Here is a 19,036-nt window from a genome sequence, read left to right as displayed (position 1 = left end):
ACTCTACACTAAGATAAGTTTTCTTCCATACACAAGGTACAGTTCAGAAACCTATTCTGAAATTAGGCAAGCACCAACACTGCAGTTGGTAAACTGCAAACTGCAGGTCTGCAGTTTAGTAAACTGAGTCATCAGGTATGGCTTGTTCCCATCAATGGCACAGGCTTAGATTTCCTAAGCAGCATGTAAGCATCAAAGGAAAAAAGGCACAAGTTGAGAGTCTAGGGAAGGCTGGGAAAACAGTGAATGTTGGAAGTGAAGAACAGGAAGAAAGGAAGAAAAATAATACAGCCACACAAGCGTAGATCACAGTTAGTTTTCAATGTCAAAATGAAAGCTACTTCTACAAAAAAGACGTCCAGGTGCAACACATGGTGATGCACAGCCTTGCTGGAATGAAGACACAGATGGTTCTGTCTTCTTTAGATGAGTCAACATGAGAGTGTTTCTGCACTAAAACTCTGTGGTTACTCATTTAGCCCAGTTTATTTATCTTCTTCCAAGAGCATATCCTTCTTCACACTGTAAGAATGCATTCCACACCAGTATGTCTCTATGGCAGCCTTTATTCTGACATTTCATGACATTTGAGTGCTTGTATTTGAAACCTGACCATTAGGAAAGGGAAAGAGGGGCATTTGGAATGAAACTTATACGAGGTTTGGTCACTTGGGGCTTCTTTCTGCAGCAAAATAGAACCATAAATATATTTAAGAATCATAAGTCAGAATCCTCATGTGACCAGGGCCAAGAGACAACTACATTGCACTCATAAGTCAAGGAGCTTTGGTCACTGTACCCACTAAACATATCTGAGCATCAAATCTACTTCTCCAGTGTCATGAAATTAAAGGTGAATGATTTTATTGGCTTAAAACATTCTACTTAGTTCTCTGTTCCACAATTTTATGCTTATTTAGAAAAAAAATTAATTCTTTGCTTGACAACACAGAGCTATGTGCAAAATCAAATAAAATTCTAAATGATCTCATGACCCAAATTAAGAGAGTTATGCTAATGTTCAAGGGGTCCAATATCAAACTGGAGAATACTTTTTCCATACTGATTTAGATACTGGAAAGGCTTGAAAAGTAGGCTTTAAACAAAATTACTGCTGTAATGCTAATTGTAGAGTAATGTTCCTTTTGAATTTTGCTAGTGTTCTAGATACAACAATAAATCTTAAGATATGTGCCTTGAGTAGTTTGATGAATACTCTCAGCTAGCCAAAGAGAAAAGTCTCTATAATATCTATATTAAAAGTTAAAACACATTGATTATTTCACTAAGATTGAACTTGCTGCCAAGCTACAGATTTTTCAAATGCTAGCTGAAGTCTTGAAAACTATGCCAAGGAAGCCCTAGTAAGGCAGAAAAGTCAACACCTTAGGCTAAAAAATTTAAGCCCCCAGGTATTTTACCTATTTGCAGACAGATCTGATACCTACACCAGGTGGTCTTTGTTCTTTTATTCAGCTCTAGCAGGACCAACCCTTCCCACCTCCACCAGGTGTCAATATTATCTGGGAGGTTTAAGCCCTCTCAGAAAATTACTTTCCAATACCTTTGTCAAATGCTCTGTAGATCTACATGTAAAAATAAGTCCTCTGCATGTTGCCAGTTTAATTTCTGACAACACACAAACCAAAGACAACTCCTGCTGCAGAATATTTGATGCCTTTTACATGAAGACTAGAAGGTTACAGCCCAGGCTTCCTGAGGCAATGCCATTCCAGACTCTCAATCTCATCCAGATTGCTTGTATGACATTAGAAAAGAGTTTACATGGTTGTGCTTGTCTCAGGATAGCTTCAGTTAAAAAAGATTTTCACAGAGATGTGAATGGGATTACATCAATCCATGAGACTGCCACTCCTGCCTTGATTATTTTATTTATTTAACCAAAAACTTTTGCTATTAAAAAAGCTTGTCAAGTTCTGTTGAGCACTGAGTGTTTGTGCCTGCCGACGAGATGTAAAAAAAAAATCAGTTACTGAAAATAATCACTTACCCCAACATCTGCTCTTGGTTCCTTGTGATCAGATAGGACACTGGTGCGGACCTGAGAGAAGGCGAGGGGGGGAAAAGGCAAGAAATCATTACATTTTTTGTTGCTGCTTTCCAATTAGAATGAAAGAAATGCTTGTGCCTTTCTTTCCTCATATTTTTAACATATTGGAGATAAATTTAAATAGAGCTATATATGGATATATAACTTATAATAACCAGTAATTTAAGCATAATATTTGCTGGTTCCTGTAAAGAAAGTCTCTTACCACTGCCCTTTTATTATTCTGAACTTTCCTGAGTCTCTAAAGGGAGAAAAGCTATGTTCAGTTGTTCCTCTCCTAAAAGGAGACTTTTTTTTGCTGTAACTTGAGTGACAGAATACGTCATCTAGAGGTGTTACCCAGAAACAAAATTTTCAGCCTCAAGTGAAAGAGCATAGTACATTTAAAAGCATTTTCTCCAAGTAAGTGCCTGCCTTTGCAAGCTGGTCTGCAGCAGAGATCCCCAGTCTCAGTGTATGACCCTGCCTCCTTCAGACACTTGCTAAGCATCTCTGAGGTGAGAGATGTTTCCTTTCAGAGAAGGAACACCTCTATATTCTCCCCTACCAGGGACCTCCTGTTGTCCCCATATTTTCTGCAAGGTGGAGCTGCCACTGTACTCAACTGCTTTAATTCCACAAGAGCAAGTATGGGATAATGACTTCCTTTTCTGTATTTCCCAAAGGATAGCACAGATTGGTGTGTGAGTGCGTCTTCAGTATCTTTAGAATTTTACTGTCGAGTGGTGGTTGACAACAGACAACTGATTAAACAGAAAAAATTAGATAGAAAATGTATAAGAAGACCTCTGTGACATCCCTGATGGCCTGTCTGGGCCAAAACCAGCCCTTTGGAATAACTTGCTATTAAAAGCAATGCACAAGGGAGAATACACTGAGCATGCACATCTGTTTGATAACCTAGCCTAAATAACAAATATTCATTCCCCAAGAACAAACTTTTGGCTTGATTACCAAGTAAAACTCAAACTCATTCTGTAAATTTCTCTGCAAAAGATATTTTTTTCCATGCTCTCAAACATGGCCCTTAATTCTTCTATTCTAGCTGCAACTTAGTAAGCAAAAAAAAATACTCCTTTAAAGCAAAGATAATTTGTCTGTTATTCTAAATATATATTGTGATAAAGCACGGATATAAAGTCTACCACAAAGACTTGACAAAACAGAACCACAGCTTTTCTCAGTCAGCTCTTATCCCTTGATTCCCTACAGTGAGAACATTGTTTTTCTCCACAAAAGCCTGAAGATAGTAAAAAATGCTACAATTTAGTAAAGGACAGCATACTTTAGAAATCTGTGGGAGTCCTCGTCTGGATGCAATTTTACATTTAGATTTTCCACACTAATACATTAGCAACTCCAAAGCCTTTGGCGATCTATGGAAAACTAGTATAGCATGTTCAATAACTATATTTGTATCTAAAATTAACCTTTAAATGCTACAAGCCATGAATTAAAATGAAATTACTGACATTTTCTTGTTGGTGATATCCATCTTTCCCTTTTGAAGCTGAGGAAATAACTTAGAGCGATCTGTTTCTTAAAAGAAAGATGGAGTAACAACACCAGACCAAAAATGCTGTGTCATTTTAAGATACTAAAAAGCTGTTCTATGTGCCAGCCTCAAAGAAGTGACATCCAGTCCAACAAGAAGTGTGGTGTTTATATTTTCTAATTACTATTATGGCTATTTATTCAAGAAAAATAAAGTAATAATGTAGGAATTAACATTCTTCTTTCATGATTTACTTATGTATTTGTAATCCAGCAGCAGTTCAGCAAACATTTTTTAAAAATGTACATGTTTTTGTATGATACTAAGTTGTGCTTCACAATTAAAGTGTCTTTTAGGCATACTGAAATCAAGGAAATTCAACATTCATTTAGAATCATAGAATATTAATTCCTTTTTTTGCTGGATAAAATATCAGTTCAGGAGAATATATTTCAGCTTTTCTGACCCAACACAGACATGGAACAGGATGTCAACACCTGACTAATCTAGAGCCTTCCATAAAATAAAAGCATATTCCTGAATTTCAAATGGATTTAAAATACAGAAACCATTCCTGTTGCATTTTGCAGTATTTTTTGGTTCAGCCATGTTTATTTGTTTTCATTTGGTTTTAACCCCTTTATAACCAGCAGCTGGATAGCCAAATGTAACTCTGTCTTTGGTAGGACTGACATTAGACTCTCTTCTCACCAGAACATATTTTGTTTGAAATGAAATCTAATATCTTGATCCAAGTTTAATTTTAGAAACAGTTTTACTATTTGATATTTATTAAAAGAGAAGCCACATACGTGTATGTAAATATATAGATGGGCACTACAGTCTGATCCCTTTCAGATTGTCATTTGGTTGAGTTCCTGAACAAACTCTCTGAATGCTGCAATTATTGGGGTATCATTATGGGATGTTCACACAGGCCTCAATATAAACATAATGTCAGCTCATAAAAACCTATAAAGCATAAGAAACAATTCAGTTTTAGTCCCAATCCACAAAATAGAAGAGAAAAAATGGAGATAAATACAAAGGATTTGAAAGGTCAGATATCCTCCCAGTGCATTTCCTGATTAAACAAACTGCCACATTTTTAAAAACCTTGTCATAAATTAACTTTTCCCTACTGGCACCATCTAGAATAACTACAAAATATAAATGCAAACAGAAAGTCAGATTTTAATCCCAAATATCCACTACTCCGTTAGAATTTCAGTTTTCTAATACTTTGCTCTAGGCTGTGCAAAATGCAAACCTCTTGAGTGGGGAGTTCATTTACAACTGGGGTAAAGACTATGCTTCCCTGGAATAGCACACACTACTGTTTTATCGCCCCAGACAAGAAGAGATCACAAAGGCATGCAAGAAAGACAGCTTGTTATTTAGGCTAAACGCAAAAAGGTTTGTGACATTTATCCATTCCCGTGACTTTGTCTGTAGACTAATACAGTTACCTTTTTATACCACTGTGGACGCCTGTGAGCCTATTGGGAAAAGGGCAGTGGCAATGCCCTGGAGGCATGCACCATTGGCTCTGGGTATCCCCCAAAGGCTAGGGGGAGACAGAAAGCTTCCCCTATGATGCTCTGCAGCACTATGCCAATTTACCCCAGTCCTGTATTCCCCATTGGCCCTTTGGCCATCCCTACCCCTTTCACCCTACATGGTCTTGTTCTAGAACATTCCCTACTCCCTGTTTCCCTGCTGGCTAATGTAACCCTGCCTGTCCACCCTGGCACTGCCTATTGGCTCCTGCCCTTTGTACTGCCCCTATGCCTCAGCTGATTTGCCCTGATGCTTTGCTCCACCCCCTCCTTCACATATTTATACCGTGGACCCTCCAACATCTGTTGTCTTCTGTCCCTGGACTCCTTCAGTGCCAGACCCTAATAACCCCTGGCTGGAACCCCATACAGAAGATCCTCCTGTGTCTCACCTGCCTGCTAGCTGTGGTGTGCTTTAGTGCCTGAGTGTGTGATTGTTGTGTGCCTGCCCAAACATCTTCCCTCTGGGGACGCTTGTTGGGAAGGCAGCGGCACTGATCACCTCGCCTCGCCGGTACACACCACAGATTGATGAACAACACCAGTGGACAACAGCGGACACTCAAGATATGCTTACTTTTCTTTAAATCACATACAGAACAATATATGCAATGAGTAATCTATTTGTCACAGACACATCTGTTAAATTTCTCTAGGCATGGATGTCAAATTCAGCTTTAATGAACTTTCCTTTAGTAGAAGGCAGTTTTGCGTGATTAAAAGGAACATTTCTTTCAGTCACTTGCAGCTCTCTGAGCCACACTCTCACACACTGTCAAAGTAGAGAAGATTTATCCATTATCATTACTGAATCTTTTCTGCCTGCCCTTAATTAAAGCCTTTGCATTTCAGTTGACAATCAAAGGCCATGTTCAGAATGGACTCAAGTTTCACAAATAATGCTAGATCCTTCCCTTGGTTACTGTGGATTTATTCCATCAAACCAACAAAGGTTTCCAGTGACTTTCCAGTATTCACTGCTGTTGGCTGCTCAAATGCCCTCTTCTATCATCATTGCTATACACTCCTGTCATCTCACAATAACTAAGTACACACATCAGACAAGGCTAGGGGAAGCAAAATAAAAGAGACTACTGAAAGCAGTCACTGACAAATTGACTTGCACTCCTTCAAAAAAGCACCTTCCAGGAAAGCATTCCCAACTTCAGTAAAACTGAAGTTGTATAGGAACACAGTGTGCATATGGATTAACCTGGAGGTGCTCTGGGATGGCAACCATCTGCACCTTTCTGCTCCCACAGGAAAAAAAACACTGGACTCTGCTAACACAACCATACCGCTTCACAGACAGTTGCTGTAGGCACTCAGCCCCATCCTCACCACCCCTGCCTGCCTGCCAGCTGGCACCACCACCCATTAGAGTCCAGGAGTTACTATTTCTTGGAATTTTTCAGTCAAAGAAATCGTACCTTCATGTATTTGTGCTGGGTGAGCTGAAAATGCCAAAATTGTTATGGGGTTCTGCAACAACATCAATCAGATTTTATAGGACAGAATACATTCAAGTAAATGCAGCAAACTATGTTTTGAAAGAAGATATTTTACATTTACCAGATATTTATTTTCATCATATAGATTAACAATTTGCTAAATAGTTCTGATGCAAGAGTGGTGGGGCAGGAGCTGGATGTTCCTCTAGCTCAGGGCAAGGGGGTTTTCCAGATGCCTTCTGTCCCTTCTCTGTCATCAGAACTGAATCCTTGTGAAGGCTGACCTAGAACAGAGGCTAGACGGAGTTAAAGAATAAAGCAGGTATTTATTAAAAGGCCTCAATAGATACACCTGGGGCAGCATAAGAGCCCAGCCAGGGCTACACCCCAGGTGAACCCAAAATGGTCACAAAATGGACAACCAGTCACGGAGTCTCTCACTTTTCTAAGTTCTGGTCCATTAGCACATTGGAGTTAATTGTCCAATTATAGCTTTAGGTTATGAAGTTCCATCTTTCTTGTTTTTCTCTCTTTGTTCTGCTGTTTTTAATGCTCTTGGGCCTGAAATGTGGATCAGTTATCCTTGGTCCCCAGCTAGAGAAGGAATTGTTTGGTTTACCTATTCTGTGAAGAGAGCTTACTGTCCCCTAATATGAAGCTCAGAACTACACATTAAAGCAGTCCAGAATCTGAAAAATATAAAAGCTAAAACCTGAGGCATCATTTAATCAACATATTGTAGTCAGCAAAGTAAAACACTTCCATCAATACTTTGTTGGATAAGTGCTTATTGAATGGAGGACAACATCAATACAGTAATTTCCTAACCTTCAGTGCACAATTATTTCCAACAGTCCATATAAAACCAAAGAGAGAATCTTTTCCCAATGGACATGTACGTGGTATTTGCGGGATTTACAGTTCCAATGGAAAAGCTGATAGGCAGAGAAACTAATCAATGTCAAAACTAAATTAAAGATGAAAACTAATAAAGGGAATATAAACTATATCAAATTACTGTGACATTTTATAATAACTATATTATATTAATTATATAGTAATTAAATTTAAACTTACAAAATAATATATATATATTCCCTACTACAGATAATAGGGAAAATATGTATGGTGCTATTACTTCCTGTATAGCACTAACAATTTCATCTGTTTACTTATCCAAAAAGGTCAAACAGAAGGACAAGACTATCTGCATCCTTTCTATAGGCAGTGTTTGAATGTGATTCTTTTGCAGAGCATGGAGTCAAAACCACTCATTTGTGCATCACTGACACTGTGTGCTACTTCCAGGCACACTCCTCAAAATGTAATGTAAGGATAACAGAAAATACATACTTCACAGTCCCTAAGAATCTTCATAAATTGTTTTTCTTTCAGACATCTCTACAGCTCACTATCTTTCTCTGTGTAGGCTGCATCTTTGCGTGCTTTCTAGAGAACGCATAGCACTAGAGAAGAATCTCAAGATCCCCCAAGCAAAGACTGAGGTTAACAGAACTTAACAACTTATGTAGTTACGTGACTTGCTGTATGAATAATGAGCAGAAAGCCACAAAATCTTGAGTGTTTGATTAGAAATACAGTTTTGTTTATCTATTTTTACAGCTTAGGCATTTGATCAGAATTGCCTTAGAAAACCTCACAGTTCAAAGAGAACAGATTATTTAGGAACTTTCTCCATACTGAGCACACCACAAAAAACATACCAACTCTGCAGCATCCACATGGAAGCTGGAACTTCAAGTGACAGAAAAGATCTATACATTATGAGTGCATTGGGGCATGCAGCACAGAGTCAGATCTGATCCAGGAAGGCTTATTAACTCAGCATAATTGCCAGACATGGCAGAGCTGCACCACTTTGCACTGTGCCTCAATGCAAAATGACACCAACCCTGTCCACACAAGCACCTAGTGCAGCTCAGACTCCAAGCAGAGGTTACATACATGGGGACAGCTCGGCATGGATCAGAGCTTCTGCTGCAGGCACTTGGTCTGCAGATCACCAAACACAACTAAGATGTGTGAAGAGGAAAAAAAGGCAGCTCCTGTTATCGGCCTTTCCCCCACAAAGCATTAAGATCACACACACAGCTTGTTCCTCAGTACACTGCAAAAAACCCCTGAAAATCACAGAGCTAAAAAACACCCCTTTGGAACATACTTGTAACCACCTCCCCATATTTAGGTCTATTCTATTCCACAGTTATTTGCTTTCATATAGTCAATAAATAACCCATGAAGGTAAAGTCCTAAGATTGGTTTATCTCTTGTAGTTACTGAAATAAGTAAAAGCTGTCAAATTTATCCACGTAGATCTAAATAATCTTTAATATGTTTTTAGTGTATGCAATGAAAAAATTGAAGGAAGGAAAAGTTTATTTACCTTCTTAACAGAGCACACAGCATGAGCACTGGATTCAATTTTTTAAACCAATTTGAAACAGCTTTTTTTTCTACAGAGAAAGCTGTCATGTAAGGTTATGCAACAGATTAGAAGTGACAAAGAGAAATGACCTCTATAAATTAGATATAATTAACATTTGAGTCTTAGCATCATGAAAAATAGATGTTCTGTTACTGGCAATTAATTTGCTCTTTATTGAAACTTGGGGTACATATACTCTGACAGTAACAGCTGCTGTAGAACATTGCTTTTTGGGGAGGGGAAAAAGCTGTGCACTGTTGCACCCAGTTAAACCTCCTCATGTGGCATGATGAGCTTATCATCATTCCTCTCCTGAACAGCTCCCAGTAAAACACAAACTTTGCATTGTGCCTCCAGTGCACACTTTGCACCCTGAAGGAACACCCACAGGCATTGCAGGGGCTCAAACACAGCTGTATATAACCATGTATAACAGCTGTATATAAGTGCATAACCATGACAGGAAAGGGACACACTCACCCAACCCAGTCCCCCACAGTGATGAGGGCTGACACAGACAGCAGCACACTGCTGTTTATCAGTCAACCATTTGGGGTTTTTCTAAGCAGTCGAATTTTTGCAATCAATGACCACTGGTAACAAGCTAATGAGCTACAGGCTTTTTCTGCCATCTTTCTAGCTTTTTTTAACAAAATCCAATGATGCAATGTAGCCATCTAAAGTCTTCATAGGTACTGAATATTCCAGGCATTTGATCAGTTATAATTTTAATAAAATATAATATAAAAGTACATTTAAGTTTGTAGCTGTTACAATGAGACAGCTTGCCCCCTCCCCACCATAATTTCCAGGAATGATCCCTTTAAAGTCTGCTTTATAATGAGAATAATCTGCAAAATTTGAAGAGTAAAAATACCCTTCAAAGTGCTTGTGATGCCTCCTCTTCCCGGCTTTCTTCCACCGCGAAATAAAATTCACAAAAGGCAAATTCTGGCTTCTGTTAGAAAGCTGCAGATGGAGCATTCCTAAGCTCTTCTGACTCTTCATTTACGTGGACCAGCCAATGGAGACTTGTTACTTGCTGAAATCCAAATACCTCAGGCTAGCTACTGCAATGCCACTATCCAAAAATCCCTGAGATAGACTCTACAATCCAAAAAAGGCAGCAGTTAACGGCAGCCAAAGAAATCCAGATGTTCTGACAAATTACATCCCAAAGAATACTCACTCCAGAATGATGAAGAAAACAGAAGATAGGAATATATATGTAGGGGGGTTTATCATGCTTCTTCACCCTACTCCCCACAGACCCAGCTGTGCACTGCTTCAGCAAAACATGACTATCCAGCAATCTCTCAGTCTGCCTGAGCACCTCGCTCCCCTGAAGCAGCAGACTCTAACCCCAGTGTTCAAGTTGGAATTTCAGGGGAAAATGCCTTCCTAGAATGCAAGATTTCAGCACTGCTCACAGGGCCTGAGGCAGTTGGGTCAAAAGAGAAAAAAAAAAAAAAAAAATCTCATTCACATATGAATAGCTGTCCAAAAAACAGTGCTAGAAAAGCCAAGGAAAGAACTTGCATTTTAAACATTTATTTCAGGGGAAACCTGAGAGTATACAAGCCAAGGGTGGTAAAAAGAACATACAGTTGTCTGATGAGCACCCAGGTCAACTTAAGTCTCACTTTGGTGTATGGCAGACAACATGAATTAAGGCATGTATTACTGCATTGATCAGATGAGCTCAATGGCATCATAACATTTCCAGAACATTATCTTCTGCCTCAAAATTTCAGCAAAATTTGAACTTCGACTGTGAATATCTGACAAAATAAATTAAAATCCCATTTTTTTGATCTACTGAATAAACAGTCTTTTTTGAGAATGCTGACGTCTGTTTCATAATTTGCATTTATTACCATAAAAGTTACATTAAGAAATTTTATAAATTAAACATGATGCCATTTCCACTGAAGAACCAGTTACAAGAAACAAGATTTATATTAGCATCTTGTAGAGATATTTCCAACACTTCCAGTTCCCTAACAGATTGCCTCATCTACTCAAGCGACATAAGGTTATTCACGTATTAAACATGGAAAAAAAGTCTTGCTGCCTTAAAACTTTCAAGACTCTACACAAAATATCCCTGTCTTCTGACTCATGGCAGAAGCTGAAATTAAGAACTCAGAGTTTAACTTGTTGGAGCAGTCACATCCCCAGTACATGAACCTCCAAAGTTCCCTTGAGAAGCTGGTATTATCCCTGTGCCAACACCTGAGTGCACCGCCAGCTGGGGGCCTTAAGTTAAATATTTTGAAAGAGTTATTTTTATGTGAGGTACCGAACTAACCAAATATCAGCTCTCATAGAAGCAAACAATGGTTTTAAGATCATCCCCAGTAAACACTGAAGATTTTATCCCTCACTCCATGGTTTATGGTAACTTTTTAACATAAATTTTTAGATTCTAAAATGGACATTTTAGAGCAATTAAGCTCAGCCAGTCAGTCTCGACCTTTTAATTTCCTACTGGGTGTCTCCAACAGGGAATTCAGCAGTGGATTTTGCCTGCAGCTACTGCTACAGGCAGCTGCAGCAGCAGCATCACCAGGAACAACTTTTGTGAAGACTTAAAGGGACTTACATTGATTCCCTACAGTCTGTGCTAGGTCTACAAGCAGAGCTATCCATCAGTAACCAGGACATTTGTGAGGCATCGAGAGAAGTAGGGAAAGCTGCATATGAAAGAATATGACTGGAGCATATATTTTCTGACAAAACCCACTCCCCTCAAAATCCCTCATGGGAGTATGAAAAGCAACCAGAGCCTGGTATTTTCAGTTTAAAAAAAAAAAAAATTAGCAACAGATTCGTCATCAAATTATCATTTTCAGATTTTTTTTTCTTTTTTTAGTATTTTACTGTCAGAGACATCATATAATGAACCCCCCCACCCATTTTTTAAATACACCTTGAAATTATTTTAATTTCCTCTCACTCCCTTCTGACTGGACGGTCATTCAAAAAAATTATTGTAATAATAGTTCAGTCATTTTCTAATCTACAGCCCATCATTATTCATGGCAAATTTATACTCCTTTGCTTGTCTGCCAACATGGCCTTTTAGATAAGTAATTATTTTCTGTTCCTCATACTGTTCTCCTGATGTACTAATAAGAAAGGAATCATATGCCCTCTCGTACTTCATATTGTTAGGATAATAAGCCAAGCCTTTCCAATACACTGTCATACAATAAGCTTTCCATTCCCCAGATCACATCATCTGCTCCAGTCCCATTCATCGTTCTTAAACACAAATGATCTAATTACTGCCAGCTTTCCAGAAGAGACCTAACCTGTGTGTATGGAACAGAGTTCCCTGGATTCATCTGGGAATCAGTTCTGTTTCCCTCTCTCTGCTGCATTAGATCCACTACTCAGTTACACTTTGAACAACTAACTTACCTGTGTTTTTCTTCGCACAATTTGTATCTGACATATTAAGGATTTGTTAATCCAAAAACTTCATGTTATTAGAAAAGCATAGTCATGTACTGAGAAACTACTGTATTTCATCCAATTTGTATTATTTCTGACTGCCTTGAAGCAGTTCTTTAGGTAAAGAGTTGTATCAGCTGGCAAATCCTTTTTTTTTTAGGAGAACTAAGGGAAATTTCTGCACACACCAAACTTTTCTCTAACACACAGAAGCTGAAGGACTCTCACAAAAATATCCACAAAAGCTAAGTCAATTACATTCATCAATAAGGATTTTTATTTTGTTCTTCTGACAGTTTGTGATAATGTTTAAAAAAATATTGAGGCTGAGGTCTGGTGGTAGTATTACCAAATGAATAGGAATTAACTTCTCTTTTAGGGAATCAGGGGCAAAATTGCTCATCAGATTTACTGTGGTAGAAGGCATAAATATATTTTAGACAAATGAGCTGAAGTACATAAATATTTGGGGCTTCCTACAAGCTCTGTTTTCTTTGCTTTTATAGGTAGGATCTATCTATTCATAAAAGTCTGATTTAGCAAGATTATAGCTGCACTTCCATAGATAATGGCCCGTCCAACCTGTGGAACCGCAGTATTCTCATGAGAATTACTGTTGTGTCCAGGGCTCCCATATGCTTCATCCTCATTTCTAACAATCCACGCTTGAGGGGAGCAAAGACCTCCAGAAGATCCTGGGAACCTACAGAAGATCCTGGGAAAATAAATGTTCCCAACTATCCAAATATAAACATTTCCAAAACTATCTCAAAAGAAAAAATGTGCAATTTTTTTTTTCATTTGAGAAAGCATTTTTTTCTTGGCTTAAAATAGTTAAACCTGCATAGCAAGAATTAAACCCTTAAGTACACAAATGCTAAAACACATAACCTCCTGATCAGCCATTTTTAAAGTCTTTGATAGTACTCTGCCCTTTGCTCCCTGTTTTCTGAGATGAGAAACTGAAAGGAGTTTTTATTTATTTATCAATCAAATAAATTCACTGCTTGTTTTAGAAAAAGTTTCAAGACAAATGTGTCATCTCTCCCACAATCTAAAGTAGTTTCTGCTTTAAAGGAAGAAGGATGCATTACTGGAAATGGGTATCTCTGTGGGCCTATTTTATTATGCAGCAACCTAAACATAACTTTGTACCTACAAGAGAAAGTAAAAAGCAGATTTCACTCAGTACTTTCTCTCTCCTGTAACAGAGACACGTTTATGTGAAGAGCACTTCATTTTTCCATCAGTGATACTATAGTCATAATTACTTCCCCATTAAACACACATGATTTTGCTCTCAAAACCATTTCACAGGAAGACCAGTTTTCCTCACCCAAGTGTGTGTCACTGTGCTTAACTGCCACATAAAGATAAACCCTTTTCTCACTCTACAATGTCAATTTTACTTTTTTTTTTAAGCATAACTGCAATCTGCAAGATATGGTAATCCTTTTCTACAAGCATGATCAAGATCTTGCAGAGATGTTACTTAAAACCAAATAAGTTATGAACACCCTATTTTCCGACTGGTAAGTAGGCTCAGGAAAGTTGATAGTCACAGCTGCCTGAACTAAGTAATGAAATTCTGATTCTTATGAAGCATAAGGTATGAATAAAGACATTAGATATATGTTTTTAAGCAATCATTTTGCTTCTTTCAGAATTAATATTCTAAGGATGCAGAAAGATTCTAAGGCTCAGATTAAGCCCCAAATATACTTAAATATTTTCACTACTTGGAAAAAAAAATATACTTTTTTCAGAATCTGAAAAGTGGCCTTTTTTGGGAAACGTTTCAGTGATGCTTTTTCTGCAAATAGAAAGATCTATTAGGAACAATATTGTTGGCAAACTTGGTTAGTTCTGAAATTTGACCACCACGCTTCTATTTCTAGAAATTACTTACAGATTATTTCTTCCTTTTATATTGCATATTCGTATTTGGAAATTAATCAAGATATTGTTTTCTGGGAAAGACAGGATCTGTTACTAGAAAAGCTGATGTAAGATGGAAACAGACACTTTTCTTGGCCCATGGTTCCTTCAGGAACTAAGGAAAGCTTGTGCTTCTGAATATTTCTGTGTTTTCTCCATCATACCTGCTTATCTAACAAAAGGCTACCAGCTCCTACGGACCCTTAACTCGCCCCCAAACTGCCATAAGCAGTGTAAGAAAACTCTCTGTGGTATTTCTGTGATACTCTCTGTGGCATTCCTTGATGTTTAAAGCCAAGCCATCTCCATTGTATCCCACCAGAAACATTTTCTGAAACATATCCAAACACCGGCCACTACAGCTTATCGAATGAAGCAGCCACAACCAGCTGACAGAAAAGTCATGGCACAAACTCCAGTAACAGCATTGCCCCCGTTATATTTTATTTCTTTTTTTTTTTTTCACTTATGATGCTCAGGATATTTTTTCACTCTCACACAATTTGTTGCTCGCAGCAGTGCTCTGCTGAGATGACAGTGCTTGCTGAGTCACCATTTACTTTCTCAGCAAATGACACAAAATAGTGAGGCATGCAGAGATTTCAAGTCAGCATTGGTTCTCAGGATATGTGCAAATTGACAGTAGGAAGGGTGTAAGAGATGGTCCTACACCAAAGTTCCACTCATTTTTGCCTCACGATCGTCGCAATGGCCGAGACTAGGATCCTGAAGACCCTGACTGGAGTTCTGGCCTGGATGAGGGGGATGCTCACAAGTGATGGTTTACAGGTGTGTTTGCTGCATTGCCACTCTACACTGCTTTGAGCAGAGCCTGGCAAGGAGCAGCTTGCTCTATACGCTTACACCCGCTTCACAGTACCCGAACCCAGGAATTTTCCCACCTCTTGGCCAAATGAACTTTCTGGGATAACTGGTGATCTCCCATGGAAGATCCCTCATCTGTCTTATGACCACCGTGATGGATGGAGATTGAAGCTCCCTCCCAAGGACTGAGACTGAGACCCCTGTAATCCCAACACAGGGGTGATGGCCTGACTGAAGCAGGATGTTTGTCAAGTGGTGCCTGCAGGTGGACCAAGAAAACAACGGGTCTCGCTCACTGCTGACGTTGACTTGCCCTGCTTCGGAACATGGACTGTCTGTACCCATTTTATAACAGACTCATTTCTCCATTACCTATTCCCCACACTCTGCAGAGGATTATAAAAGACCACCAAGTTAACCAAGACTTTGAGACTCTCCCCGACAGACACAACAAATCTATTGGCTGGACGAGGAGGATTTCGTCTCTCCGCTGGCAGCTACATTCCCCCCACCCCACCTCTTTCTCTCTCTCTCTCTATGCTTTTTTGCCTTTCTAATTCCTTCTATTGCATTTGCTGTTGGCACTTAATAAAAGGTACATTTGTTATGATTAAACTGATGGTCCCCTGCTGTTTGACTTTTGCACTTTTGGGATTGGTAAAATGAACCATCACGATCCCCTCTTGTCCTAGCAGATGATGACAAATGAGAACAGGAGATTTTAAATAGGCCTGTGTTTCAAAGCCACTGAACAAATTGCACTTTTAAAAAACACTCTGTTAGTAAACAGCCTTACCTAAAACCAGTCCACTCATTAAGAGTGCACTTGGTTTGGAGAAGCGCATTGCATTCTTTTTGAGTCCAGGTCTAGATAAATTAGCTTCTGGAAGGTAGCTGCATTTTAAATCATTAACAGTTCTCTTGAATATCAATAGAAATTCACTAGAAAGTGAGCCTACAACAAAAGTAGGGGATGAAAAAAGCACACGCACACTTCCACAGCAAGGATTTTATGTAATCTAAATTAGATGACAGAGCTGATTTCTGTCTAAACAAAGTGAAAGGAACAGATACATCTTCCCATAGAAGAATCTAAATTTACGTAACTTCAAATGGGTCACTACATAAAATGCAACATCTTGAGGAGGGACTTCTGAAAAACAGTAAGAGATTCTATCTGCTTAATAAACCACATAGTCTATGCTTCCAAAAATGTCTTGGTAGCCTTATGTATCATAAGGCCATATGTCATAAGTTATAGGTATTTATCCAAGTACAGTGAATCCTCACTCCTTCCACATTCAGTAGAACCTCCTTCCCTGACAAAGGGAATCATTATTTGTAAAAGAAAAGCATTTTAGTACATGATGAATTATATGAACGGTAGCTGCACATGTGAAAAGACAGTAATCTCTTCAGTTTGAGGACAGGTGGTGATACAGTACCCTCAATAGCACAGCATCCTGTGTGCTGGCAGGATAATGGAAGTTCTAGAAAATTAATGTCTAGAGGCTTCCCCTTCCACAACTCATATCTAAAAGGGAAAAAGATATATGCAACAAAGAAGAGCTTATATGTAAAATAATGCTGTATTCATAGAACATCACCCAACTCACGCCATAAATTCTCTGTAAATTACTGCAAACCTACATTGAATCCAATCTCACTATTATAGTGGAATCATAAAATCATCAGTGTTGGAAAAGCCCTTCAAAGGTAGTTCTCCAAATTCAATTATCTTGCAGATGGGTCCTTCTGACAAAAATTAGAAGCAAGATAAAACTCCATTGGATTTCTTCCCATGCTGCCACAGTGAAGCATGTCATTCCTGAAGCAGCATTTCCCTTAATTCCTCACTATGACTTACAAGAAAACACAGAGAACTGTATTTTCAGCCTCTGTCAGACAGAAGTCAGATTCCACAATACTCAGAAAGCATTCAGACCCTTCTTTTCTTCAAAAGTCGTGTGCCAACTGAGATGTATTTGCTCCTCAGATATTTTTCTCCTGGAAGAGAAAAATTTTCTCTTCCTAAAATAATTGTTTTCTCTCCCTAACAATGAGCTGAACACAGCGATCTACAAAGCCCTGCTGAGGGAAGCTGGTATTTAACATCTCTACCTTGACACATGGATCACATCATAAGTATTTTTCAAGAAATTCTGGACTCCCATGATCAGAAACTTATCTTTGCTGGTAGCCCAAACTTCTACTCTTTTCCATTCTTCACTACCAAGAATTTTACACTGAAGTTTGCTGCAGAAGTTTCCATTTCATATAAGTCATTATCAAGTTTTAACTCTGGTGTATGAAACAAAAGTTAAATTAATTACTCTTTTTTATATTTTAGACATAAAAAGAAAACTTATGCAAAAAAATACCTTCATTAAAAAAAAATTACCATTTTTAAGTTTTATTTGTGCACACAGCTTGCAGAAGCCTTGGAAAAAGGTACACTGCTGCTGAGGGACTCCTTTTTGGTACATGTCTCTTCCAAGTTTTTCCAAATGACAGAACCTATTTTATTTCTAACTTCAGTTTCTACTTAAAAATACCAGTTATCCATAATATACATTCACAGAAACTTGGTTCTTCCAAAGACAACATTAAGAAGCAGCAGTTTGAAGTGTCAGCATCATGCTAAGTATCATAAATCCTGTGGCCAAAAAATTCCTATTAATCCTTCTGTTTTGCTGTGTGGATTGAAGATCATTTTATATTCATACACTTCATTTGCCTACACACAAGAGAGCTCCTGCCAGTACTATAGCTACCATCCACAATGAAAAAAAAAATCAGGAAAAAAAAGTGCCACAAAACAAACAAAAAAAAAAAAAACACTAAACTACAAATCCAAGTGAAGTCCAGAAGATTTTTTTTTCCCCTACTAAAAAGTGGTCTTTAAAATGACAGAGAATTATTCATGTTTTTAACCTTTTGTTCATCTACTGGGTTGCGGATGCTAAAGATCTCTCAAAGGTAAAGGCTGAGCTACTGTTCTTGTTCCATTTCACCAAAGACATAAGCACAGTGCCATCTCAGCAAACTACAATTTCCAAGAAAGAAAATCTGCAGGCTGCCATTTTGTGTTGCATATTTCTCTCTAAAGATAAGCACCAGTGCCTAGTGAACATCATTTAAGAAAACCAAACTTTGTGAGCAGAGGCTGAGTTTGCTTCCATCACTGCCTTCATATAGAAAAGCAACAACAAAAGCCAATTCCAGTTACGCAGTTCAATTTTATTAACAGCAATATTTTTTCCTCTCTCCTAAATTTCCCACATCCTGTGCTGCTAACAAACAGTTCCAATACATTCTTTATAAATCCTGCTCTGTTGGCAATCCATGAATCATCTGGCAAAATAATTCCTCATGCCTGCGGGGCACAGATAAAGACTGCCTTGTGGCACCAGGCCAGTACAGCACATTCACTTGCTCAAGACACTAGGAGTCAGCATGGTTACACTGAACCCAGAAAAGGGCTTTACTCTTTTCTGTATAGATCTTTTTCTTTTTTTAATAACCAGAAATTAAACTAGGCTTTATGTTTGAACTTAGAGCAACCAGCTAATTGGCCACCAAGTTCATCTCACAAAGGAAAGTCATCTCTGCTTTTCTAAACTCCCCCATTCACAGACTTTTTATATTAAGGCCTTTACAAACTCTATCTGCAAAGTCTCAAATTCAACATTCTCAAAGTTCACATATATGTCTTTTAACTTTGTTTTCATACTCACCACAACATTGGAAAGCATATTCCTGGGTGTTATATACCAGCATTTATAATAGGAG

General features: G+C 38.3%; 1 protein-coding gene across 1 annotated transcript in view; it reads right to left on the bottom strand.

Moving 5' to 3' along the window:
• Positions 1-19,036, bottom strand: part of INPP4B (inositol polyphosphate-4-phosphatase type II B) — a 290,218-nt gene that overhangs the window by 111,163 nt on the left and 160,019 nt on the right. Inside the window, exon 6 of the mRNA XM_031504683.2 lies at positions 2,012-2,062. Coding sequence (XP_031360543.1) covers positions 2,012-2,062 — 51 coding nt within the window. The remainder of the gene's footprint in view (positions 1-2,011; positions 2,063-19,036) is intronic.

Source organism: Lonchura striata, chromosome 4 (genome assembly GCF_046129695.1).
Source record: "Lonchura striata isolate bLonStr1 chromosome 4, bLonStr1.mat, whole genome shotgun sequence".
Classification (NCBI taxonomy): Eukaryota; Metazoa; Chordata; class Aves; order Passeriformes; family Estrildidae; genus Lonchura; species Lonchura striata.
Note: the sequence above shows the minus strand (reverse complement) of the source record. Positions and strands in the feature narration are given on the sequence as shown.